This window comes from Myiozetetes cayanensis, unplaced genomic scaffold, assembly GCF_022539395.1.
Source record: "Myiozetetes cayanensis isolate MyiCay16 unplaced genomic scaffold, myiCay2020 scf22, whole genome shotgun sequence".
Taxonomy (NCBI): Eukaryota; Metazoa; Chordata; class Aves; order Passeriformes; family Tyrannidae; genus Myiozetetes; species Myiozetetes cayanensis.
In genome coordinates, this window is record NW_026087434.1 from 248,178 (window position 1) to 273,391 (window position 25,214).

The 25,214-nt window shown below is 53.9% G+C and overlaps 5 protein-coding genes across 7 annotated transcripts in view; 4 read left to right on the forward strand and 1 right to left on the reverse strand.

Annotated features, from left to right (window-relative positions):
* ASPSCR1 (ASPSCR1 tether for SLC2A4, UBX domain containing) overlaps positions 1 to 2,026 on the reverse strand; it is a 44,112-nt gene extending 42,086 nt beyond the window's left edge. Inside the window, exon 1 of the mRNA XM_050319384.1 lies at positions 1,951 to 2,026. The gene's annotated coding sequence lies outside the window, so the exon portion shown is untranslated. The remainder of the gene's footprint in view (positions 1 to 1,950) is intronic.
* Positions 1,311 to 8,106, forward strand: NOTUM (notum, palmitoleoyl-protein carboxylesterase). Its single transcript, XM_050319385.1, has 11 exons — positions 1,311 to 1,636; positions 1,944 to 1,996; positions 2,148 to 2,243; positions 2,747 to 2,807; positions 3,667 to 3,725; positions 4,770 to 4,872; positions 5,643 to 5,834; positions 6,176 to 6,276; positions 6,374 to 6,521; positions 6,771 to 6,818; positions 6,929 to 8,106. The coding sequence occupies exons 1-11, from the start codon at positions 1,326 to 1,328 to the stop codon at positions 7,233 to 7,235; spliced, it is 1,479 nt and encodes a 492-aa protein (XP_050175342.1). The 5' UTR covers positions 1,311 to 1,325; the 3' UTR covers positions 7,236 to 8,106.
* A 215-nt stretch (positions 8,107 to 8,321) lies between these two features.
* MYADML2 (myeloid associated differentiation marker like 2) lies at positions 8,322 to 14,941 on the forward strand. The gene is made up of 3 exons (XM_050319393.1): positions 8,322 to 9,664; positions 10,088 to 10,213; positions 10,600 to 14,941. Exon 3 carries the CDS (start codon positions 11,004 to 11,006, stop codon positions 11,910 to 11,912), a length of 909 nt encoding a protein of 302 aa, XP_050175350.1. The 5' UTR covers positions 8,322 to 9,664; positions 10,088 to 10,213; positions 10,600 to 11,003; the 3' UTR covers positions 11,913 to 14,941.
* A 1,070-nt stretch (positions 14,942 to 16,011) lies between these two features.
* Positions 16,012 to 19,111, forward strand: PYCR1 (pyrroline-5-carboxylate reductase 1). The gene is made up of 7 exons (XM_050319392.1): positions 16,012 to 16,133; positions 16,295 to 16,365; positions 16,459 to 16,638; positions 17,232 to 17,453; positions 17,914 to 18,006; positions 18,389 to 18,552; positions 18,649 to 19,111. The coding sequence occupies exons 1-7, from the start codon at positions 16,067 to 16,069 to the stop codon at positions 18,797 to 18,799; spliced, it is 948 nt and encodes a 315-aa protein (XP_050175349.1). The 5' UTR covers positions 16,012 to 16,066; the 3' UTR covers positions 18,800 to 19,111.
* A 725-nt stretch (positions 19,112 to 19,836) lies between these two features.
* Positions 19,837 to 25,100, forward strand: MAFG (MAF bZIP transcription factor G). 3 transcript variants are annotated; one of them, XM_050319399.1, is made up of 3 exons: positions 19,837 to 19,978; positions 23,510 to 23,571; positions 23,660 to 25,100. In XM_050319399.1, the coding sequence occupies exons 2-3, from the start codon at positions 23,536 to 23,538 to the stop codon at positions 24,110 to 24,112; spliced, it is 489 nt and encodes a 162-aa protein (XP_050175356.1). In that variant the 5' UTR covers positions 19,837 to 19,978; positions 23,510 to 23,535; the 3' UTR covers positions 24,113 to 25,100. The 3 variants fall into 3 exon arrangements, with proteins under 3 accessions (XP_050175356.1, XP_050175357.1, XP_050175358.1); XM_050319400.1 differs by lacking the exon at positions 19,837 to 19,978 and adding an exon at positions 20,402 to 20,595; XM_050319401.1 differs by lacking the exon at positions 19,837 to 19,978 and adding an exon at positions 21,858 to 23,354.
* Positions 25,101 to 25,214: the final 114 nt, after the last annotated feature.

Below are 25,214 nucleotides of genomic sequence, written 5' to 3' on the forward strand. Positions count from 1 at the left end.
CCTTTCTGGAGGGCTGTTGGAAGAGCATGAGCTGTCCCATTTTGTATCTACATTAATAACTCAAAGCATAGCATTATCTCTGTTTTTCCTCGGTTTTCAATTCCAAGGTCGGAGATAGAGGCAGCATTTTCGTGGATTCCCTCTCTCAGATGACCGGCACTCTGGTGACAACAGGGCTTTTTCTCCAGGATTCTTCCTGCAATCACTGGAATCTTTCGGGACCCCGGGAACAAGCGGGGAGAGCTGCCAGCGGTAAACCTCGTGAGTTGCCGAGAGCACCAAGGCGAAGCCTCGGCGGTGAGGAAACTCCGGCCCCCGGGAAAGCCGCGCCGCCGGCCGGGGGCTGCAGGGGGCCCGGGCCCCCCCGCCTTGGGCCTGCCGCCCCCCGGCCTCCCTGGGGCCTCTGCATCCCCTCCCGCTCTCGGCAGCAGCATCCTCCGGTCGGGGGCGATCCGCCGCCCGCCCAGGTCACCGGCGGGAGCTACGCGCAGGAGACGCCGATGTCTGGGGCCAAATGACCGGCCTCCCGCTGCGCCCTGCGAAGCGAGGCAAGGCCGGAGCCCAGCTCCGCGGCCCACCCCCGGGCCGCCGCGGAGGGCCCCACACCAGGGGAGCCAGGGGGCGCGGGGCCGAGCCCCGCCGGCGGCGGCGGCACGTCCCGGGGCGGGGCAGGCAGTGCCGCCCACGCGGAGCCGGGGAGGAGCTGCCGTCGAGGCCGCGGGGAGAAGGGGGGAGGGGGAAAATGGGGGGCGCTGCCGTGGGGGCTGCCACGTGCGGGGCCACGCTCCCAGGCGGCCCGACCTCCCCCCCGGCTCCGACGAGAAGCCGCCCCGGGCCCCCGCCGCCCAGCGGGTGAGGCTGGCGGCCGCTGCCACCACCGCGGCCCCGGCGCCGGTAGGGGCGGCGATGGCGTCGCCGTCGGGCTCGGGGCGCGCCCCGACGGAGCGGCCCGCCGCACCGGTGCGGCGCGCCGCAGACCCCCCGCTCCCTCCGCCTCGCTCCGAGGGGGCGGAGGGCAGGGCAGGGCGGGGGCTGGCCGGCTGCTGCCCCACGCGGCGCCCGGGCTGGCGGCGCCCCCGGCGCGCTCCCCGCGCACTCCGTGCCCCTCTGTCATGCTCGCCGCCTGGGAGCGGGCGGCGGGCTCCTGTGCCGGCAGCCGCGCCTCCGAGCCCGCGCCGCCGGCGCTGCCCTCGCCGCCCGCCGCCGACCCCCGTCCTCGCGGGTGGCGCGGCGGGGCGCGGCGGAGCGCGGGCGGCGCTGCCCGCCGCCGAGGGCTGGCTGCTGCTGCTGCCGCCGCGGCAAGCGGCGGGTGGCGGCGGGCGGCGATGGGCACGGCGGCCGTGCACCTCCTGCTGCTGCTGGGACTGCTGCACGCCGGGCCCGGCGGCGAGGGCAGGAAGGGCTGGCGGCGGCGAGGCCCGGCGACCCGCGAGCGCGGCGAGGCGGCGGCGGCGGCCGCCGAGAGCTTCCCGTTGGACTTCACCGCCGTGGAGGGCAACATGGACAGCTTCATGGCGCAGGTCAAGAGCCTGGCGCAATCGCTGTACCCCTGCTCGGCCCAGGCACTGCCGCACGACCTGCGCCTGCATCTCCTGCACAACTCCTCGGTCACCTGCAACGACGGCAGCCCGGCTGGGTGAGTCCCCGAGCCGCGCCGGCCCCTCCGCGCGCCCCGGGGCTGCCCCGCGCGGCCGCCGGCGCTCCCCGCGGCCCCGGCCCCGAGGGCTGCGGCGCCACCGCGCGGCCGCGCGCGGCACCGCCGGCGACAGGTGCAACGAGCGCCTCCCGGGCGGCGGGCCCGGCGCCTTCCCCGGCCGGGCGCGACCGGCGCCGGTGCCTCCGCGGCTCCCGCCGCCTCGGCGCGGCTCCGGCCCGGGCGGCACCAGAGCGCTGCGGCCGGGCCCGGTTCCCGCTCAGGCGCCCCTCTTTGTCTGTGCCCGCAGGTACTACCTGAAGGAATCCAAGGGCAGCCGGCGGTGGCTGCTGTTCCTGGAAGGTGAGCGCCGGCGTCCCGTCCCCCGCAACGGCGACCGCGAGCGGGGCGGCGGCCCGAGGCTGCTCTCGGTGCCCCGACCCCCGCGGGCTGCCGTCCCGCGGCCATGGGCCCCCGGCCCCTCGGGGCCGCCTGACCCCTGTCCCCTCGCCAGGAGGGTGGTACTGCTTCAACAGAGAGAACTGCGACACCCGCTACGACACCATGCGACGGCTGATGAGCTCCTGGGAGTGGCCCGCGACCCGCGTGGGTGAGTCGCTCCGAGAAGCAGCCCTGAGGGACCGGGGCCGGGCCTCGGCAGGTGCCCGGTCGCTGCCCCGTGATGCTCCCACGCCACGGGCACGGGCAGGCATTTGGGTGCACAGGTATCGCCGGTACTGAGTGCTGTTCTCTTCACTCTCTCTGCTTGTGCTCCAGCCACCTGGATACTCAAAAACAGATCGCTTAATTGCATGTAATGGAATTCACTTGCTATCATTTGTTTTTTCGGGAAGTATTTAAGTAGGCATCACAGGTCTTTTCTGTACTGTAAGAAGCTTCTAGACAGGCTTCATCTGTGGCACGAATCAAATTCTCAATGTCACATCTGCCTAAGGGCAAATTTAGAAATGTTCTTTCCACTTCCCTTACTGATGTTTTTCATCATGAATGTTTGTTTCCTGTGTGGTCAGAGGAGTTGCATGAGGCTGATACGGTTCCTCTGAAGTCACAGACTAATCTGTACGTTTCTTGTTTCTTTGTGCCCATCTGCAGGAACTGGGATCCTGTCCTCGCAACCAGAAGAAAATCCCCACTGGTGGAATGCAAACATGGTGTAAGAAGGGACAACGGAGGGAAGTAGCTTTATACTTAAGCAGCATCTCCTGCCTTTTAGGCTGGTAAAAATGCTGCAGAGATGGGTTAAAATTAATACTTGGGAGAGGAAACTGTGTGTTTCCTCATTTGATGTAGTTCAGCTCTCTAACAAATAGGGCTGCAAGGTCCAGAGAAACTTAAGTTCAGTCTCCTTAGGGTTGTGGGGTGATCTAATGGAGAAAAACTGGGGATATCCTATAGAGCCTTCTCAAATGGCTGCAGTGGCAAATCTGTCACAAGTGGTGGGCTGATTGTGTGTTACACATCTGCCAATTTGAGAGGAATGTGGAGCAGCTCTCTTAGTTCAAAGAGAAATGAGAGAGACCAGTTTGTATATGCATCTGTACAGAAGGGATGTTAATTTGTGTCCTGCAAGACGGGGAGACAAAAGTGGGAAGCTAATTCCTTCAAAAACTTTCAGTGGTTGCAGTCAGAATTTATACTGCACTGACAAGAGTCTTCTCATTTTCCATGTGAAAAACTGAAGCATAGAGAGTTTCCCTGTGGCAGACCATCCACCATGGGATAGCTGAGAGAAAAATCATGGCCCATCATTCTGTCTCCTGAGCTCAGTGCTTCAATTAAATTGATAAGAGACATTTATTGGTTTAACTCAGTAAAACTAGTAGTATTCAGCAGAAAATTCAAGGCAGTTGCAAATGTCACTTGTTTTACGGGAAGGTAAGTTGTCAAACTGGACAGAAACTCTTCCCTTTTCCTCTTCCCAAGGTTTAATTTTCTTCCAGTTAGGTGACCCCATCCTCACCCCACTGTGCCTGTCGGAGGCACAGCAGGACTCACACAGCTCTCTCTTACAGATTCATCCCATATTGCTCCAGTGATGTTTGGAGCGGTGCCTCCTCCAAGTCTGAGAAAAGTGAGTGTTGCTGATGGGCTGTTGCTGCCCCAGACATCACACATTAAAGGATGTGGCCAAACTTCTGTGGAACCACATGGATGAAGAACAGGCTTTTTCTTGCTGAAGGGCAGGAAAGAATATCAAGCTACTTCCAGATAAAACATCCTGATCTCTTTAGCTCAGGCTGTGTTGACATAGTTCAGAGCCACTGCTTGCAGAGATGTTACACTGATCCAGTATGCGAGGATTAGAAGAACAAAATTCCTTTTAGATGAATCTCCAGGTTCTAGCACGCAGCAAATTAATTGGTGTAGCTGAATGACCGTGGCCTGTTGCATGTGACTTTGGTGTGGCTTACCTGAGAGGAGGGACTGTGAATTTAGTATCAGACTTTAATCAGGAGGATATTTGGCCTTAGATAGGAGCCCTTGTGTGTCAGGCTAAAGCTGTCTGCAGGTTTCTTGGGAATCAGAGAATAGTTCATATTCATACATGCATTGCCATTGGCTGTCATTCTGTTGATGTCACAGGTACCTTTTCACTTCATCCTAGTTCCTTGGAGCTGTTCCCATGGAGCAGTTACACATCAGTAACCATGGCTGCTGGTGGTACCTAGGAAGTGGTGTCTGTGTAGGTGTAACACTTAGTGAAGCATTGCTTGTCTGAATTGGCTTGATGAATGGGGAAAAAGGGGAAGCAGTGAGTTGGAACTGAGATTCCAGGTGGTAGAAAGGTGTGTGTGTTCCTCCTGTATGGAGATAGGGTCCCAGCACCTTCTTTCTTGTTTGCCTTCTCTGAGTTTACTCATTTCTAAGCACTGTTGTAGGAAGGTACTTGTGTAATTGTGTGTTCAGATCACTCTATTCACTTTCTTTCAGGGAAGCAAGTTTTTTACGGGGCAGGGAGAGTCTCTTGTTAGGTGTAGTTGGTACAGGTGGATAAAGTGAACCTGGGTTTTGGTTCACAATCCCTTTGTAAAGTTTTTAAGCATTTTTGGGGAGGAAGTAAAAGTCTGAGCCTGGACAGAAAACAATTTTGTTGACACTGATCTGTCTCTTCCAGATGAATATGCCTTCATGGGAGCACTGATCATTCAGGAGGTTATAAAGGAGCTGGTAGGAAAAGGTCTGAGCACTGCAAAAGTGTTGCTGCTAGCGGGGAGCAGGTGGGTATCCACAAGATTCTCTCTGGTGAGGACAGGAGATTTTCACAGTAGAAATTTGTTAGGAAAAGTTGCTTCTAGGACTACAGTAAGAGTAACATAGCAAACCCTGTATCTCTTCTCAGTTTTCTCCTCTAAGGGGTACAACAGGGGATGATACAATATTATTTCCACAGCTTCTGGTCCAGATAGAACCAGAATAGTAATAGAAATTAGTAACAGATAAAAGAGTAACAAGGCAAAAGCTTGCAAGATAACGAGATAAAACCTTTGTGTTCTCTGCATCAAGAATGCTGGTTCCTGCTGGCACACATGATGAGACACACCCCTGCTGCAAATTGATTCAGGACACCAAATTCAAAATCAGACTTGCCTCACATAGGTGCGCTAGATCGTCCTGTGTTGCTCTGGTACACTCAGCATATGTTACACAGGAGTATAATAGAGAAGCTGCAAAAGGTGAATTTGTCTCACTTCAGAGTCTTTCAGTTTTTGAGCAGCCAGTGCAAATGATACAGAGCACGTGTATCTGCCAGAAGAGAGAATTACAACAGGACGTGGTTTCTGAGGTATCAGATTGTTACTCAGCACAGTTACTTTATTTGTGAGTGTTTTGCAAAGCAAGGAAATAACGTGGTGACTACCAACTTCGTGGTGAATGGTTGGGTAGCTCTGCTGTGGGTAAGTGAAGGTGTTTATAGTATGTCACTGCTGGCTAGGTGTGTAACACCTGTGTGTGCCTCATGACTGCAGTGTTGATGTTGCTGTTGCAGTGCTGGAGGGACAGGAGTGCTCCTGAACGTGGACCGAGTGGCAGAGCAACTGGAGGAGATGGGTTATCAAGGGATTCAGGTTCGAGGCTTGGCAGACTCTGGATGGTTCTTGGATAACAAACAGTATCGCAGAACTGACTGTATCGATACCATAACGTGTGCTCCAACAGAGGCCATCAGAAGAGGAATAAGGTACAGTCAGATACTCTAAAGTACACTGCTGTAGGAGGCTGGATTGTGGAGAAGATGTTCTCCTTCTCTATCTTCTTTCATTTTGATACTTAAAGAGTATTTATCCTCTACATCAGTGGTTTTTCAGTAACTTTATTGAAAAAGACAATAATGTAAAATCTAGACATGTAAAAGAACACATGCAGTTGTAGGTGCTCTAAAATGTGTTGATGGGACAATGTAGCCAAGAGAGAGGTGTGCTATCAGTTGGAACTCTAATCAGAACAGAAATAGATGGCCCAGGAGAGGCAGTTGTTAGGATTGCCCTGTGCCTCTCATTCTGTTATTGCTTTGTTTCCTAGATACTGGAATGGCATTGTTCCTGAACGCTGTAAGCTGCAGTTTAAAGAGGGAGAGGAATGGAATTGTTTTTTTGGATATAAGATTTACCCCACTCTTCGATGTAAGTTTCAGAGGAGAGATATAAAATGGATTCTGAAGTTTCCTCTGTATCCACAACTATCTTGGAGCAATCTTTTTCAAATTTTTTGTCTTCCTAGGTCCAGTCTTTGTTGTCCAGTGGCTCTTTGATGAGGCCCAGCTTACTGTAGACAATGTACACCTCACTGGCCAGCCTGTTCAGGAAGGGCAGTGGCTCTACATCCAGAATCTGGGTAGGGAGCTGAGAAACACCTTGAAGGATGTGACGTAAGTGTTTCATTGAGGAAAATATGGCACATCTGTTTCTAAGGGACATTCTTATCCAGTGTCCTGGTATTGTTTCTCAGATGTCTGCTGCAAAAAGAATGTTGTAAGTTTGGTAACTGTTAGCACATCCGCATCAAGCATCTTTCATTTCTGGGTAAAATTCCATCTTCTCCCTAGTCCAGAATATTCTGTTCAGCAGGAGTTGCTTTGTCCTTCAAGATGTAATCCATGTTTCCTTTCTTTCTTTAGTGCAAGCTTTGCTCCTGCCTGTTTGTCCCATGAGATCATCACACGCAAGTGAGTTCTTGTGCAGATCCTCTGAGAGGTGAACAGGGACGTGGCTGGGGAACGAGCCCATCCTGGCATCCTCACCCCTCTGATGAGACCTGTGTGGTTTGTCTTTTCAGTCACTGGACTGACATCCAGGTGAAGGGGACGTCGTTACCCCGTGCCTTGCACTGCTGGGATCGGAGCCTGCATGAGAGCAACAAAAATGGGAAGGCCCCTCTGAAAGGCTGCCCAATTCACCTGATTGATAGCTGTCCATGGCCTCACTGCAACCCCTCATGCCCCACAATCAGGGACCAGTTCACAGGGCAGGAGATGAATGTGATCCAGTTCCTCATGCATATGGGGTTCGATGTTCAGAAGATGGCACAGCAGCAGGGCCTGGAGCCCAGTAAACTCCTGGGGATGCTCAGCAGTGATAACTAGGAAGGGCTTGTCATAGAGGCGGGGCAGAGATTAGATCAGGAGGAGAGAGACTCTCAGCCCTTCTCCCACACTTTCTAATCTTCTTCCTTGCACTCCTGCAGGCAGATGCACGCTCACATCCATGCACGCTCACACCTGTGCACACCCATGTGCTCCCACACTCTTGCACACTTTAGGGTGTGTCAAGAACAAAACAAACAAAAAAGCAGTTTCTTGCTTACACTGGCCGGAACTCGTTCCCTCCAAACTCCAGGGTTGAGTTTCAGCCAGTCACATCCTCTTCCTGTGTTACACAAGGCAATTGGATACAGGGAGTAGCAAAGCCATAAATAGCAGCGATGAGAACCTTTCCCAGATCTGAGACGTCTTCCCTTGCCATGAATTTTACATCATAGACTTTATACAAGTGGTGTAAAAAGCAAGCACTGGATTTCTTCTGTCCAACTAGAAGTGAAGGAGTGATTACATGGTTTCCTGGAGGTCAGCATCTCGTGCTGAGTCACAGTATACAGACCCAGGACACGTGCTAGGGATGGACACTCTTGTACTCAATTTATTCGTATTATTTTATAAAATGACTTTTTTATTACTTTTTTTTAACTAAACAAGAAATATAAATGATATTGTTTTGTAACATATTTTTTTTTAAATAATGAAGAAACCTCTTGCTACTTTGGCAACGTGGACATATTTATTTTAATGTGTAAAATGCTATTTATAAGGGCTGACCAGAGAACCATACCTATGTCTTTGTAAAGTTGTATATGCTGCTCATTTGGATGGGTTATCCTGATGGTCACTTGTACCTGGGAGAGGGCTAAGGGTGGTGTTGACAATTTTTTATTAATTAGATTTCTGTGTTCCCCTTGCAGTGTTCCTTGTCATTGTTTCTCTGATGAAGAGTTGTAACATGAGGTTTAAATACAGAGACTTTCACCCAGCAGACTTCCACAGCGTTTTTGGCTTGGCTGTGATTTCCCAGGTACTCCAGGGCACTCCACTGGATGGTGCAGGGAGATCTGGCTTTGCAGTAAAGACCTGTCTTCCAGTGAGGGAAATATTTGATCAGACTGTCAAAAGCATTTGGAACAGCAAAGACAGCACAAGACAAGCATCAACATATTTCTCTTCTTGTAGTCATTTGGGAACACACCCACTTCAGCACAGAGAATCCCCTTTGATGACAGGGGGAGGAGAGCAAGAGAGGGATTGGGAATTTGTAGAGGAGACCATTCCTGGGGTGGGAGTTTCCCCCTGCAGCACAGGGTGTGGGGAGACTTGCATGAGGAGTATGCCTTACTCCCTGCTGCAGGAGGTTCTGGGACCAACTGTGTGTGGTTACACAGTGTGTAGGCTACAAAGAATTTGGGCCTTTTTTTAGAAAAATTCCCTGCGCTTTCAAGATGGACCTTACAAGGTTAGAACGGTGGTGTTGTTCGTGAGATCCCTTGTCTTGGGTGAGTAAACCCCAAGAATGAACCAAACTGTAGGCCTTTGGTTCCTTTTCATGGACTTCAGGAAAAGTCGGTCAGGAACACAGAGGGAATCAGCTGTCCTGCTATGCGTGATGGGATTAGCACATATTGAAGATAAAAAAGTAGCTAAAGAGAAAATGACTGGTACTGCCAGCAGAACTGAAAAACAGGAAAACATCATTGGAGTTTCCCTATGATCAGTTGGGTGATTACTGATATCCTTTATGTTTTAATGACTTGGGTATAAAAGTAAAATTATCCTGATTATGTTTTTCATCTGTTTTCTGCTGTGCAGAAGCCACTGACAAAAGGGCAAGGCTGGAAGAATTTGGTACCATGTGTTAGTGCTCTAAGATCTTGCAACTAGATGAGATTTTTTTGTCTCAGAGGGAAAGTGCCTGTGGTCCATTTGGTGCACTGCTCTGCTGGTGTGATTTTGGGGACCTTTGCCTTCTGCCAGCACTGCCTTCAGCACTGAGGGCTCTCCAGAGGGCACCACTTCCCATGGCATAGCAGAACCTGAGCAGCAGGACCAGCTCTGCCCCCTGAGCCCAGTGTCACCGATTGGTCACGGAGTGCAGGGCAAGGGGGGATGTGTCCTCAGGTGGGCTGTGACATGGAGTGATCCTGTGCTCTCTGCTGGTCCCTGGGCAGGTAGTAAGTGATGACCAGGATATGCCACAGTACAGTCAGTAGCACACTGGCAATGAGGCCTGGAAAACTTCTAGAGGTGAAGAGAGAGTCAGGAAGGGCAAGACTTTTCAGGGGAGAACCTCATCACCTGGAGCTCCTCTGCTGTCCTGCTGCATTTCCTGGTTGTTGTGATGTTAATTGTGCAACTTCCATCCCAAATGAATACAGGTTTTGTACTTTTAGCACCAGAGGTCTTAAGGAAAATTGGAGGGACTTGAATGAAAGAGACGCTGAGGTTACAAGACAGTGTCAAAACTGAAGGTAGGCACATTTTATCCTAAGAGCCACAAAAACTGTACTGTTCTTAGGTGAACTATTCCATAAAGTTACCCTGCTTCCACACTGGGATAGGCACTGAAGGTGAGGAGTCAGCAATGCTGCTGTGGGGTAAGGGAGGAATTTTTCTACTCTGTTGTAGTTTTCGTTTTTCCCATTCTGAAACTACATCAGAAATCTTCTTCTGGCCTTTTAGAGTTAGAATTAAGAGACTTCTAGGTAGAGTCAAAGTTTTGGGCATTGTATACCAGGCACGGCTCCCTGTGGAAGCTTTGATCCCACAGGAGGGAGGGTTTGACTCTATATATTGAAATCTGTATTCCAAAACAGAGCTAAGAATATCAAAGCAACTTTTTTTTTTTTTTTTTTTTTTTTTTTTTTAACAACTGTATTTGTTGTGGCATTCAGAGATACAAGAATAACTGGTCTCCACAGAAGTAAAACAGAGACAGGGATGAGTTTAAGGAAACAGCAAGGACTGGCGCGGTAAACCTTCACAGCCACAAGCTCTCACTAAGGCTCAAAGCACAGCAGGTAAATGTATCACTGCTCCAGATCTACTGCAGCAAAGTGAGTCAGCTTTTATCCAGCCTCTGGCCTAAATCCTTTCTTTTGTAGGGTTTGTGCTGCCTTTGGGCTTGTGCCCCGACTCTTGGGTCTGCAGGACTGAGCTCCTGTTCCTGCAGTGTGGCTGGATCACAGCCTACTGCCAGTCAGCCCCCTCCCTTCAGTGCGGGGGTTGCGGGGGGGGTGGAACGGCAGCGTTCCAGTGACCCCAGAGTTTCTAGAACAGCAGAAGGATAATCAAGAGCCTCTGATGGAGCTCGCAGCTTCAGTGTTAAATAACACCGGCTCCCAACAGCTGAGGGGGGGCAGGACTCATTCCAGAACTATTAATAAAGCCCCTATTTATACTCCAGGTTCCTGCAAACGATGCAGCAGAAAACTACAGCTGCGGAGCTAAAATGGAATAAATGTCAGCCTCCAGGGAAAGCACCATCCTGACTGAGGGAGAGGAGACCACAAAAGGACAGGACAGGGGCAGGTTTCAGACCTGAGGAAGCAGACTGAGCAGACGGCAGCACCCTGAGCTCACAACCAGTGGGCAGAGCCAGCCAGTCACCTCCCTGCAGCTGCAGGTCCGTGCAGAAAGCTGACAGAGACGTGGCGTCAGAGGCAGCTCCCACTGATGCCGGCAGAGACCAGCAAGATTTGAGCTGCCACTCCACTGAGTTGGGACCAGGTGTGACTCGGGGCAAAGGAGCAAAAACCTGAAAAGACATTTGAGGGGGCTTTTGCCTGCATTGTCTGCTGGACTGGAAAGATGATGGAGAGCACAGGAGGGCCATATCTAAACACAGCTGCAGTGACCTCTCCCGTTGGAATAGCTCGATTGCTGCAGATGACCTTTGGATGCACCACGTTCAGCCTGGTCGCCCACCAAGGTGGGTTCAGCGCTGCATACGGCACCTTCTGCATGTTTGTCTGGACCTTCTGCTTTGCAATCACCGTGTTCATCATCACCTGTGAGTTCACACACCTGCACAGCTGCCTGAGTCTTTCCTGGGGAAACTTCACTGCTGCTTTTGCTATGCTCGCCACGCTCATGTCCGTCACGGCCGCAGTGATCTACCCACTCTACTTCGTCCAGGTGGGCTGTTACCCCATCGGCTGCGAGGTGAGAGACTTCCGCATCGCAGCCAGTGTCTTTGCAGGCCTCCTGTTTGTCACGTACGCTGCCGAGGTGTTCTTGACCAGGGCCAAACCGGGACAAGTCACCAGCTACATGGCCACCGTCTCCGGGCTCCTGAAAATCGTTCAGGCCTTTGTGGCCTGCATCATCTTTGGGGCGCTGGTGAACGATAGCCAATATGGCAAATATGTGGCGACGCAATGGTGTGTAGCTGTCTACAGCTTTTGCTTTGTGGTGACGGTGGTGGTAGTGGCCTTCAGTGTCACAGGTAAGACTGCCTTGCTGTGGTTCCCCTTTGAGCGCTCTGTGGTCATCTACACCTTTGGGGCCGTGCTGCTTTACGTGAGCGCTGCGGTCATCTGGCCAGTGTTTTGCTTTGACAGCAAGTACGGCTCCCCGCAACGCCCCAGCCTCTGTGCCAAGGGCAAGTGCCCCTGGGACAGCCAGCTGGTGATCGCCATCTTCACCTATGTTAACCTGCTGCTCTACGTCCTAGACCTGGCGTACTCCCAGCGCATCCGCTTTGTCTCACACCTCTGAAACGGGTCAGAGCTGTCCCAGCGCTGTGGAGCCGCTGCGGTTGCAGAGGGATGGGCCGTGAAGCAGGGAGGCACTGGGCAAAACCATCAGCCAAACTTCAAGGTTAAGACTGACTGCATTAACGAGTCAATGACCTGGAGTGGGTGGGCTGCAGCTGACACTAGGCACAGTCCACCTCCCCCAGGGTTCTGCCCCACCTGCCTGGTGCCAGCACGAAGGAATGACGCAGCTCCACGTGCATCTGCCGACAGCAGGAATGCTTGCAGCCAGGGCTACAGGCTACCAGATTACTGATCCAAATATTAGGAAAGACACCAAGGATTTTGAAACTGCTACCAGCACTTAACAGGAACCAACTGACTACCCGGGAACTGGGAAAGTTAAAAGCTGCATCAAGGAACACCAGTCCTGGAGATGAAAACCAATCCCTTGGAGTTTGGGTTAGTTTGGGCAGTGTGGTGAGACATGGAATGCCTGCAAGTGTGAGCAGTCCCAGTCGGGCCGTTTATGAGAAGAACATCATAGCTGTAATAGTATTTTGAACGTTACCAGTCCTTACCCTTCCTCTCCTTCACTGTCTAGCACAGAAAAGGAGTAAACTCAAGCATGTACCTTGGAGGAGGCCTGGGTATTATTTAGCAAACACTAAGTCACTACAGAAATTAAAATTTGCAAAGCTGGGGCTCTGCTGCTGAGAATCAAGGTGCAGAGCAGAGCCAATCTGCAAAGTGACTGCGTGTGACCTGCTGTCCTTGCTCCAGCAGCACAGAAGGTACCTTAGCACATGCTCTGTGTTGGTTCATGGGCTGCTGTTTCTTTATACTGATGTCAAGATTCTTTTTTTCTGGAAGCTTAAAGATAAATTCTGGGGAGATAGGAAAAGGAAGGCAGAGATTTATTGATCTCATAGTGCTGCACAAGAGACCAAATTGGGCAGGGAGGGGGCATGGACAGGACAGGACGTGACAGAACTTGCACACAGTGGTAACAGATTGGGACCACTGCCCCAGAGCAGCTCAGGTGCAGGATTCCCAAGCCCTCTGCATCACTGAGGAGCCACATGTCTTGGACCCATTCCTGACAAAACACTCACTTTGAAGTCTAACACTGTTCAGCTCGGATTTCAGGCTCAATAGGAATCTTCATTTGTTCCAGGGAGAAGCCAGAATGTCCGAGTGCTTGTGCAGCACATGCAGACTCAGTGCTTTGATTAAAATCTCCAGTAGCTGCCTGTGAGAAGCAAGATTTATTTTTTAACCAAATTAAAATAAAGCTGAATGGCAGATGTACACATCTCCTGAGATCTGTATGCTGTCACCCTGCTCTCCACACTCCCATTGCAGCAGAGCCCCTCTGCTTTCTGCCCAAAAGCAGCGCTCGATTTATTTTGGTGTATGAAGCCTGAACACAGACCAAGAAAGTACAGACATGGGACAGCTGAGACCTCTGAGTGGATTCTTTGCAGCAGAGTCACTCAGGAAAAAGGAAGGAAACTTACTTTTTATCAGTGCTTTGTGTGGGGTTTGAAAAGCAAAAAGGGAAAACTTGTTGGGACAGATTATGTTAGATAATTCTGTAGTGAGCAAGGACCAAGCTTAGCAGTGGGAAGCATTAGTCAGGAAACAGGGCAAGAATTGGGATCCAGTAAAAAGGGAATGCATGGAAGAGCCTTCCAAGGGGGTTTTCCCTTCTGCAAGTCCCCATGAAGGGCAGGCAGTCTGGAAGATGTGGTCCAACAGGAGGCTGCTAAGGCAAGACCCAAGACTATCTGCTATAGATATAAATCAGGAGCTTTATTTCTTGCCACCCAAAAGACTTACAGGTGGTACAAGTACAAAATGCTGATTTGGGAGAGGAAATTCACTCGTGTTGGAGGAGGCAGTTTACAAAGAACCACTGCACACGAAGGGACCTCAAGCCTTTACAATGTATTCCTGTTAAACCCACCAATGTGAACAAATTAAGCTGTGTCGCTCTTTAAAATTACTTGTTTTTTGTTATTACAGAGCACTAAAAGCCAAACAGATGCCTGTGAAGCACCATGGCTTCTGTTATAAAATTCAACCCTGCAAGCCCAGGCAGGTTGCTTAAGGAAAGCCCTGTCCTACAGGCTCTGGTGTGGCTCAGGAGGCTGGGAGGGCCAGGGAGAGGGTCCCCAGCAGTCAGTGCCTGCAGGCTGGGGGTGCTTGGCCCCAGATGTGACATTGCCAGTCGCTAAGGCAATGGCAACTGTTGGAAAGCCCCTTGGCTGGTAGCTGTGGTTCAGCCAGGCACTGCTGGCTTCTTGCTGGGAAGACTTTACACCAAGTAGGAGCAGGAGCAGCAACATGATAAAATCTGACAATGACATGGAGTTGATGTAACTTACACTGAGCCAGGGACAAAGAAAGGCCAGAGAGAAACAGGTAAGTAGGAAACAACGGGGATAAAATTGAATGCCTTCACAATGAGGAGAAAATAGAATTTAACATGGAAATCACGATCCCACTGACTGGAAGAGTGAAAGACAAGTCATTGCCAAGAACAGCGTGTTCAGATTTAGCTTTCTCATCTGCCAGCCAAAGACCGAGCAAAAAATGTGAGCATGGTCAAAATGGCAAAAAAAGATTGTGTGGACAACAATCCTTTATTTTAGGAGAAAAAAAAATAATAAAAAAAAATCAAAACCTCATGCTTTAGTGGTTAAAACACTCCCCAACCACTGGAAACTATGAGATTGCCCAATCCAGGGCAGAGGACATCCAGTATTTGCTCAGCAGGATTTACCAATCAGCTGTGTCATGATTCAGTTCATCAAACCCCCTTCATTTCCAGAGTGTATCTACCCCCTTAATTAATAGATAAGGATCAAGTAGGTCACCGTGAACGGGGCTTCAGGATACATCAACCATCCCCAAGGTTTTTTGGTAAGCTGATGCCAGGATGTATGCGCGTTCATTGAGCATTACAGACTTGTGTTTGCAGCCAATCTCTACAGCGCCCAGAGGATTCCAGCCTGGACAGATTGATATAAAAATCTGAATCGCTAACACGTTGGGTTTGGTTTGGTTTTTCCCTTCTCCTTCTGAAGCCTTTTGGTTCCGTATGGCCAAAAGACAGTGTTTAGGAACATTCACTTGCAGGAAAAACACTGAGATTTATTTCTGTCAATCAAGGAGCAAGAAAAAAGCCATAAAAAAAGAAACCAATGTGGTAAGATGACATTCAGGAAAAAAACCACTGCCCGTTGCCTGGGATTTACAGAGACACTTCACACCGTTCCGGTTTCTCCACAGCCCAGGGCCGCGGGGCTCTGGGCGCGGCCACCCCCGGTGCTCGGGGCAGACCCCGAGGTCACACTGCCCCGGGTCCGGCTGGGAATCGGGCGACGGAAACTGCCCCGCACCTCACGTGGAGGGAAATCCCTCGGGAAACCTGCAGGCAACTCCCAGAGCACGAGGTGCCGCCGCTCCGGGACCAGCGGCCGCCGGGCCGCTCCCGCAGGGCCGCGTCCCGGCCGAGGCGGGTGGCGGGGAGGGGGGAACCTTTGGGGTACGGAGCGGAGGGAGTGCACGGGAAGCCCAGAGCCGCTTCTCGTGCCAGCTGCGCCCCGGCCCCGCGGGGAGGGCGGGCCAGGCCGGGGGGCGGTGCTGGCGCGGCAGCCCCGGGAGCGGGGGGGTCGGGCCGGAGGGCGGGGCTGGCGGGACAGAGCGGGGGTCGGGCCGGAGGGCGGGGCTGGCGGGACAGAGCGGGGGGGTCGGGCCGGAGGGCGGTGCCGGCGGGACAGAGCGGGGGGGTCGGGCCGGAGGGCGGTGCCGGCGGGACAGAGCGGGAGGGTCGGGCCGGAGGGCGGGGCTGGCGGGACAGAGCGGGGGGGTCGGGCCGGCCCCGCCGGACGCTCCCGCGAGGCTACGGCGGGCGCACAGCGCCACCTGGCGGTAGGGCGCGTGCCCGCGGGCGGCGAATGATGCAACACCCGGGTCCGGTTGCCCCAATAGCGGGCGAGGGCTGCGCCTTTGGCCCCGCCCCTTACCGCTGAGTGGCCGCAGGGCCGGCGTGGCCCCGCCCCGCCCCCCGCCGATTGGCTACGCCCCGCCACCGAGCCTGGCGATCCCGCCTCCCTGCGCGCGCGGCCACGTGGACGGCGGCGGGGCCGTGTCCGCATCGCACCGATCATGAGCGTGGGCTTCATCGGCGCGGGGCAGCTCGCCTTCGCCCTGGCCCGGGGCTTCACGGCGGCAGGTGGGCGCGGGGCAGCTCGCCTTTGCCACGGCCGGGGGCTTCGGGGCGGCAGGTGGGCGCGGGGCAACTCGCCTTTGCCATGGCCGGGGGCTTCGGGGCGGCAGGTGGGCGCGGAGCGGGTGGCGCCGATCCTCCGCGCTGATGATCGGTGCCGTTCGCAGGAGTTCTGGCTGCGCACAAGATCACAGCGAGCTCCCCGGACACCGACCTGCCCACTGTGAGCGGGCTGCGGGTGAGTGCGGACGGGTGACGAAGTCCCGGTTGCGGGGCCGCCCCGCGGGCCGCCCCGGACCTCAGCGGTCCCGTTTCTCTCCAACCGGTGCAGAAAATGGGCGTGAACTTCACGGTGAGCAACAAGGACACGGTGAAGAGCAGCGATGTCCTCTTCCTGGCCGTGAAGCCGCCCATTATCCCCTTCATCCTGGAGGAGGTGGGCCCCGACATCGAGGCCCGGCATATCGTGGTCTCCTGCGCAGCCGGCGTCACCATCAGCTCCATCGAGAAGGTGAGGGGGGGCCGGGCCGTGCGAGGCCGTCCTTGAGCTGGCCCCACTTCTCTAGCCTCCAGGAACCGATGCAAGGGACAGGCATTACCTGTGCTCAGGACTAAAGTCACGCAGCAGGAGCCAACTGGTTGCTTTTGGTCACCTTTGCCTGTCCTCATTAGAAAACGCTATTAGAGGTTTTGTCCAACTCTTCCTGCACGTGAGGTGCTGTCTGGTCATGTTTCTCTCAACAGCAGTGGTCATTACCCCTGAATTTCTGCCGACTTTATGCTAAGTGTCTGGAGGAGCTGTTTTGGAGACCTGTGGGTTGATGTGGGAATGAGGCCTTCGGGATACTGTTCCCAACGTGGCTCTGCCCAGCTCCCTCTTCGCTGGTACTTCCGAAGGCTTCACGTTCACATATGGGCTGCTGTGGCTCAAAGCACGGTCTTTAGGATACCCAAGTCTCTCTTTTCCCTTTGCTTGTGTTGTTCTCGCCCGTGGGGGGTTCTTTCTAGGACAACCTGTTGATGCTAAATAGGCACTAAAGCTAATTTTTTTCCCCTTCTTTCTTTTTTTCTTACTTTCTATATGCAATTATTTTCTGCCTTAAGAAACTATGTACCTTCTGCCCCACACCAAAAGTGATCAGGTGCATGACCAACACCCCTGTGATTGTCCGGGAAGGTGCTACAGTCTATGCTACTGGAACTCATGCAGATGTGGAGGATGGGAAGCTCTTGGAACAACTGATGGCCAGTGTGGGTTTCTGCACCGAGGTGGAAGAGGACCTGATCGATGCTGTAACAGGGCTCAGTGGCAGTGGCCCTGCGTATGTATGTGCTGTTTACTCAACTTGTGACAGTCTCGGGCAGAGCAGTTGGCTTTGCCCACTGTAAAGCCTGTGAAAATTCAGCTTCTTATTTCTTGGTTTTCTTATCACTCACATTTGCAATGGGACATGTAGTCTGGGTATCCAGTTTACAACCATTTTGGGTCAACTAGAAAGGTCTGTTACCAGTCAGATGAGTCTGAAGTCCATAGCCACTGGGCAGTGTCCGTGTTGCAAAACATCGGCCTGTAGTTAGCATGATGCAGAAGCTGAACTTCTCCCATTCCCCCCCAGTGGGAGGGAAGGCTGACATGGCACCCATGCAGTAAAGGGGGAGGCTTTTGTCAGGTCTGTAAGTGGTAGGAGTCATAATATGATCCTGGAGCTCTGGATTCTCTCCTGCCTGAGACTATGAGTCCCAGAGCAGAGGATTTCAGTCATCTTCTTCCTCTGTCTGGTCTTAGGCATTCACTGCCCTGGATGCTCTTGCAGATGGGGGAGTGAAGATGGGCCTTCCCCGCAGGCTGGCTGTTCGACTCGGAGCACAGGCTTTGCTGGTCAGTATTTCCTCCAGAACAAATATGAGTCTGTGCTTGCTCTGTGCAGAGGATTCTGCATGTCACAGTTTGAAATTATCTCAGTCCCCTCACTGAATCTGCGTTAAAGAACGTGTTTGGTTTGACTGCACACAGGTTCCTGGTGAGGGACCATAGGAAGTGTCCGCAGCAATCTGCTGGCACTGGTGGTGATGTGGGAGCTGGGGCCTGGGAAACTGCAGCTCCTCTGCAGGCTTCTTCAGCTCTGAAAAGTGTTTTGGCAGCCTGCAGGAGCCAAATTTTGCCTATGTGAATGTTGGTGCTGCTCTGTGCAGTGGAAAATAGGAGCGTGTGACAGTGGCTTCCTCAGTCAGAGCTCTGCCAGGTGTTTTCCTTGCTACAGGGTGCTGCCAAAATGCTGTTAGAGTCTGAGCAGCATCCTGGTCAGCTGAAAGACAATGTCTGCTCACCTGGGGGAGCCACTATCCATGCCCTGCACTTCCTGGAGAGTGGTGGCTTTCGCTCACTCCTCATCAATGCTGTGGAGGCTTCCTGCATCCGGACAAGGTGGGCACCTAGGAAGTCCCAAACAGCCTTAAAAACTTGCCCCCCACCCTCCCCACGTTCCTTTTACTGTCTTCTTCTCCCACCACCCCATTGCAGAGAGCTTCAGCATTTGGCAGACCAAGAGAAGATCTCCCCGGCAGCCATAAAGAAAACTTTGCTGGACAAGGTGAAGCTGGAATCTCCTTCTCTGTCTGTGGCATCTGCTAGCAAAGTCAGTCTATTTACGAACAAGAGCAAGAAGAACTGACCAGGCTGCTGTAGTCTGGCAGTGCTGAACATCAAGGTGCTGGCTCTGGCCAGGGCAGGGTTAATTTTTGCGGTAGCCAGGAGGGGCACGGCCAGGACCCGAAGGTTCTATACCACCTCAATACATTGTGCAGGGGTGGGGGGAGGGACAGAAAGGTCCCTTTTGGTGGTAGCCTGAAGCGAGCGGTAATTTCACATGGTAAAAAATCATGTGTGGATCGTTCGCTTCTCCTGTACACTCTATTAAATGTTGTTGCTGTTGCTGTTTGTTTCTTATCTCACTGCTGTTTCTAGTAAATTTTTCTTATCTCAACCCATGATCTTTACGTTTTGTGCCGCCAATTCTCTTCAGCATACTGCAGCGGGTGGAGGGAGGAGTAAGTAGTGTGTGGTTTGGAGTGCTTAAGCGGAACACTAAATTGGGGAGTAGCATTACTAAACAGTAACAGTCAGTCTCCTCCATGCTATTTCTCTTTTGTCTTAGAAAAAATGCTTACTCTGAATGTTGCTGTCCCCAGTACCAGACTTGTGGCTCGCAGCAGCTGTGGGGCAGCGCTGTAGCAGAGGGTCTTTAGCCTATAGTGGGGTTGGTGCAGACTGTCTATGGCATTGCTGTTCTCTTGGGCAGGGGTGATACTCTGATCAGAGCTTTGTCGTTTGTCCAGAAGCCTCCCGGGACTCAGTGTTCGTGGTGTCCAATGCAGAAATGGTTTCTAACAGGATTTTTAAAGATGTTTCAGAACTTTTGGTTTCGAAGGTTTGAAGGGATCCACCCTCTTTCCCCGTCCCGCACCTGCTGTCAGAGCTTGTGTCTTGTCTCCGTCGTTATTGGCTGCAGCAGCCGCTGCCCCACAAACCGCGCCCTATGGGTGCCTCGGGGGCTCGGCCCCACTCGCCCCTCGGGCGGGGCGGGGCGTGGCCAGGCGGGGCGTGGCGGGGCGGGGCCAGGCGGGGCGGGGCCAGGCGTGGCCAGGCGCACCTCCCCCCGCCCCCCCGGGCGCGCGGCCCCCTTAAGGCCCGGGGCGGTTGCGCCGGGCGCTTCATGAATGGAGCCACGTGACCCAAATATCACGTGACGCGTCCGTGAGCGGCGGCGGCGGCGGCTCGCGCGTCCCGGTCCCTCCCAGCGCGGCCTCCCCGCCCCGCCCGGCCCGGCCCGGCCCGGCGGCCCCGGCAGGAGGTGAGCGCCACCGGCGGCGGGCGCGGCCCTGGGGCGGGGCGGGGCGGCGGGCCGGTCCCGGGGCGGGCCGGGGCGGGGCGGGCGCGGCGGGCCCAGGATGGCGGGCGTGGCGGGCGCGGCGGGCCCAGGAAGGCGGCCGGGGCCGCCGCGTGTCGGCAGGTACCTCGCGGGGCCGCTACCGCTGACTCACGGCGGGGTTTCGGGGCCGCGCCCGCCTGGCGCCTCCCGCCCCCAATCCCCCCGCCCGGGCCCCGCTCCGCGGCCGAGCAACAGGTGCGCGGGGCCGCTGGCCCAGGGCCTGTCCCCTGCCCCACCCGCCCGCTCCCGGGGCCACCCGCGGACATCCCTGGCGCGTCCCACCCCTCCTGCTGCCGGCCCCGGTCATCTTGCGGACCGGCTCTCCTCAGGCTGAACCTGTCCCTCCGGTGCGGGTGCGACCTGGTCCCCGGGCGCCCTCTCCCCGAGCCGCACCCGCCGCGGCTGCTCTCCGTGGTCGGTGATTCTCCTGCCAGGGAGGGCAGGTCCGGGAATGTGAGGAACCACCGAGTCGTCTCGTCCCGTTCCCGGAGCAGGGGCTGGGCCACAGGCAGAACAGTCCCCATCCCTGCGTTTGGCTGGTAGGTTCTGGCTCCTGTTCCGTGGAGGCTGCCCGGTGCTGCAGCGTTCCCGGAGGGAAGCGGGTTTCCTCTCCCGTGGGAAGCAAGCCGCTCCTGTGGGACTGCAATTCCTTATCGACACGGAGGGTCCCGTGGTGTGTGTGCATGGGTCCAGAGCTGGGGACATCTCTGGTGGCCCGGGATACCTGAAGTTCGGGCTACTTGATCGATGAGGGTACTGTCATGGGCTGGAAGGGGTCTCTCAGAGCTGGCTTTCCTTTACTTGTGTGAGCAGAGTTAAAGTCAGCTGCATGGGCAGGTCCCTTGAGGGAAGAATTGTTGTTAAAGTGCCCAGGGTTGGATAAGATTGCCAGGGGCCCCCAGTGAGTGGGGGACACGGGAGAGGCACTGTCCTGACTTCATAGGTGATTGGGGGAGTCATCGAAGGAGACTATGTGAGCTAATTTGCCAGAAAGTCAATAAGCGGAGTATGAGATCTACCCTGCGAGAGAGCATTGCCGTGTGCTGTGCCTGCCTGGTGCCGTAGAGCCCATGGAGGCACAGCCCTCGCTCAGCCCACGGGCCTCCTGCCTGTGCTGGAGCGGTGACGTCGCCGTGTTTACAGGGGCTCGTGGCAGGTTCCGCATCAGGAATGTGGAGAAGGCTCTGCGTTGAACCGTGCGTGGTGCTGTCAGCTCCCGTGTGCAGCCGCTGATCTGAGGGGAGAATTGGCTGCACTTGTGCTGAGTTCAGGCTTTTTGAGCTTGGGAGAAATGTGTCGAGACTGCAGTTTCTTCATTGCAGTCATAGTGTTTGGCACTTTTCAGCGTGATTTTTCTTCAGGAAGCTATGCTGAACCATCAGCAGTCTGGAGAGTTATGCCAAGTTTGGTCCCTGCTGTGGTGCCAGTTCTCTCTGTGACCTGCCAAACAGCCCAGTTCAAATGGGACCTGGGAAATAGCCAACAACTCTCTGGATTGTTCTTCCTATTCTTCTGATTGTCTCATATGTTGCTGCATCCCATTTTGCTCCCCTTGGGAAGTGGGATAAGGAGAAGTGAGGTCACTGGGTGCTTTTGGGGACAGTCCTATTGGAGCTCTGATGGCTGTTGTGGGAAGCTCCTGCCCGAGAGGGTCTTGCATTAAGAGTGCAGAGGCAGGAATGAGTCGCTGCCTCTGCTGTGTCCGGCTCTGCCATTTCCCAGCTTGCTAAGGAGCTCTCTTCCCAGTGCCCTGCCTGATGCATCATACGTGTGCCCTGTTTATTTTGGGTCTGCTGTAACGAAGGCAGGGTGACTGCTTGCCAGGCAGCTGGAAATTCCTTAGTGCCACAAGGCAAACAAATTCCCATGGTCCTGCTGACCGCACCTGCCCTCAGCTCCTGCTGATCAGAGGATGGTCTCCCCAGCTATTCCCTTCCTTCTCCCCTTTTCCCAGCAGCTGTATTGTTTACCAGGTAGGAACAGAGGAAAGAAACACAGCAATCTGAGAAAGAGGGAAGAATTGATTTCTATGTTGCTTGTATGCTGCCCATCCTGCCTCTTTGCAGCTGGCTTCCCTGGGTGGCAAAGTGACCCTGCCTGTGCTGGTGTGGTCGGGTGCAGCGGATATCTCATGGAAGGAGCATTGTCCTCTGGCTATAAATAGCCTGGCTCCTAGCAGGCCACAGGCTTTGGGAATAACTCTGCTGGTGTCCTGGGGACTTCTGGCCCTGCTCGCCTCCCATAGGTAGAAGATGCACTGTGGGGTGCCTGTGCCACTGCTGCTGGAAGAGCACAAAGTCTTATTTGCTGATTTGTACATCTGGTTCTGGGCTGTAACTGGACATCAGCGCTGCTGACAGCAAGGCAGGGGCAAACCATTGTTTTTTGACACCTGAGAGATGAAAGGAACAGAGGCATCTGTAGGCTGCACAGGAACACTGGCCAGGCCTAAGGGTGTGAGGGGTGCAGTCTGGGCTGCTGAAGGCACAGCCATGTCTGTCAAATAGTATCTGTATGGATCAGTTCCTTGGTAGAGTGTAGTAGCACTCTGAACTAAAAAGCCTAAGGGGAGGAGGTATGTGGGGAAGAAGCAGGAGCCCGGGTATAAGTCTGTGTAAAATCAGCCTTGGGAATTGCTCTTACCTGTTCTGGAGTCCTGTATTCCGTAGCAGGGAAGGAGTCTACTTTCATCTGTTTTTGTCACCTTTATCTTTGTTTTCTTGTGAGCACACCTTGGCTCTGAAGATAAGGAGGGAGAAGGTTGTTCTGGGCCCTGGCACTGCTAGGGACCAACAGGGACTTTCTCACAGAAAAGACTAACAGCTAGAGACAGCTTTGAATGACTGGGAGAGGTGAAGGCTGCTGAGGCATCGGCCCAAATTTATGATGGGACTCTAGCGTGTCCAAGGCTTCCCCCTGCCCAGGGCCAAGTCTTTTTGAACCATACTGATTGCATTCTGGGTGACAGCTGGAGTCTGGTAGGACTGAGGAACTTCTGAGCTGTGGTTAAGAACCTGTTGGAAGGGCGTGCTTGGGTGACAAGGATGAGGCTGGGAGCAAGTGGTGCGGAGTGCCAACCTGCTGAGTCAGCGTGACTGGCCTGGAGCAGCCGTGCTCTGGACCCTGCCTGCTGCCTGCCAGGCTATTTTTAAAAACGTAGCTTCCGTGTATTCTGACTCCTCCTAGTTTTTTAATTTCCCCCACCACAAGCGGAAAAACTATCATTGCCACAAAGTCTCTGTGGGAGCAGGGGTGTGGAAGGGCAGCAGTTTCTGCTCAGGAACAGAGTCTGCTGCTCGTGAGTCCAACTCAGCTGGCTTCTTGTCAAGTGTCGTGCGGGGAGGGGGAAGCAGGATGTGCAGCAGCGTGGGCCATTGCTGATGGACCCTGCCAGAGGAATGCCGTGGGCTCTGTTGTGTCCCGGGGGCTAACCTGACCTTCCTTCCCTTCCAGAACCCGACTGTCAAGGCTGTCGTGTTATGACGACCCCCAATAAAGGAAACAAGGCCTTGAAGGTAATACAGCGGGTGGAGGAAAGGGGTGTGCGGGCAGGTGTAGGCATCTGCCCCAAGTGTCACAAGTGTGTGCTGCTTTCTCTCCCAGGTGAAGCGGGAGCCAGGCGAGAATGGGACCAGCTTGACAGATGAGGAGCTGGTGACCATGTCCGTGAGGGAGCTGAACCAGCATCTACGGGGCCTGTCAAAGGAGGAGATCATCCAGCTGAAGCAGCGTCGGCGCACGCTGAAGAACCGGGGCTACGCAGCCAGCTGCAGAGTCAAGCGTGTTACCCAGAAGGAGGAACTGGAGAAGCAGAAGGCAGAGCTGCAGCAAGAAGTGGAGAAGCTGGCCTCTGAGAACGCTAGCATGAAAATGGAACTCGATGCTCTCCGCTCCAAATACGAGGCTCTCCAGAACTTCGCCAGAACCGTGGCCCGGAGCCCCGTGACCCCTGCGCGGGGGCCTCTCACCTCCAGTATGGGGCCCCTCGTCCCTGGCAAGGTTGCTACTACTAGTGTCATCACAATAGTGAAATCCAAAACGGACGCCCGGTCTTAGTGAAACGAGTGCTGCCTGAGCTTGTCTGTGCAGGGCAATTAGGCACAAAACCAGCCTGGAATCCCCAAAGCACAAACCCTCTCCACATGGGTCCGGGTTCCTTCGACTTGGCCCAGGACTGGCCCGCTGATAGCTCCAGTTTATTTTGTTGTGTCCAGATTGGTATGAGCAGTGGTGATGCGTCCCTTGTCCTGTGCAGACAGAGCCTTCACCCAGCCGTCTGTAGCCCTCGGGTGCCCTGGGGACAGACTCTGCGAATTTGGTTTTCTACCCAAAGAAAGTCTGTGCAGCATGGCTAAAGGAAGGGCGGGGAGCAGCCCAAGGGAGGCTTTCTTCCTGGGGGCCAGGAACCCTAATTTTGGTCACTTCCAAAGGCTTTATTTCATGACTATTCTGGGTGGTGCATCTCGGCACATGAACCTGCTGCTTTTGTCTCCTTTGGTACCCGTAGTTGCAGTCGGGGTGTTCTGTGTCATAGGTTTTTAGTCCTTTCTAGGTGTGCCTCTGTGCCCTAACCGTGGGTTTCCCTCAGATGTCTGTGGCGTTAGCTGTGTAAACTGGCAGTGGTGGGAAGGATGACACTGCCGTGCTCTGCAGCTGCAGCCCCAGCGCCGGGCCCGAGCAGGGCCCAGCACCCTGGGGAGGGAGGGACGGTACCGTGTGGACTGCAGGCCGGTTTTGTGCCTAATGTGTTGCACTGAACAAGACCAAAATCACTAGTTGTTCCCGTGTTTTGAGGGTATCAAGTGTCTCTAGTGTGATGGTTTACACAACCAGTTTATGTGGTTAAATAGCCCTTTATTTAAAGAGAGAAACATCATTTTAAGAGTTATTAAATTATCTAAGTTTAAAATTGGACAGAAGAAAGAGCATATTTATAGTCAGCTTTTTTTACCTGAGAAGGAGAGAATATTTGACCATATGAATGGGGAAATATTCTCGGAGACTTTGCTAGTTAAAAGTTAATAAATAAATAATTTTAAAGTTTCTCATGAACCTCCCGCAAACTGTTTGTGGCTCTGAGGTTAGTTTTTATAAAGAGTTCTCAGACTTTATTTATAAAACTTAGAAAAAGACAAAAAAAGAGGCAAGTCCTGTTTGA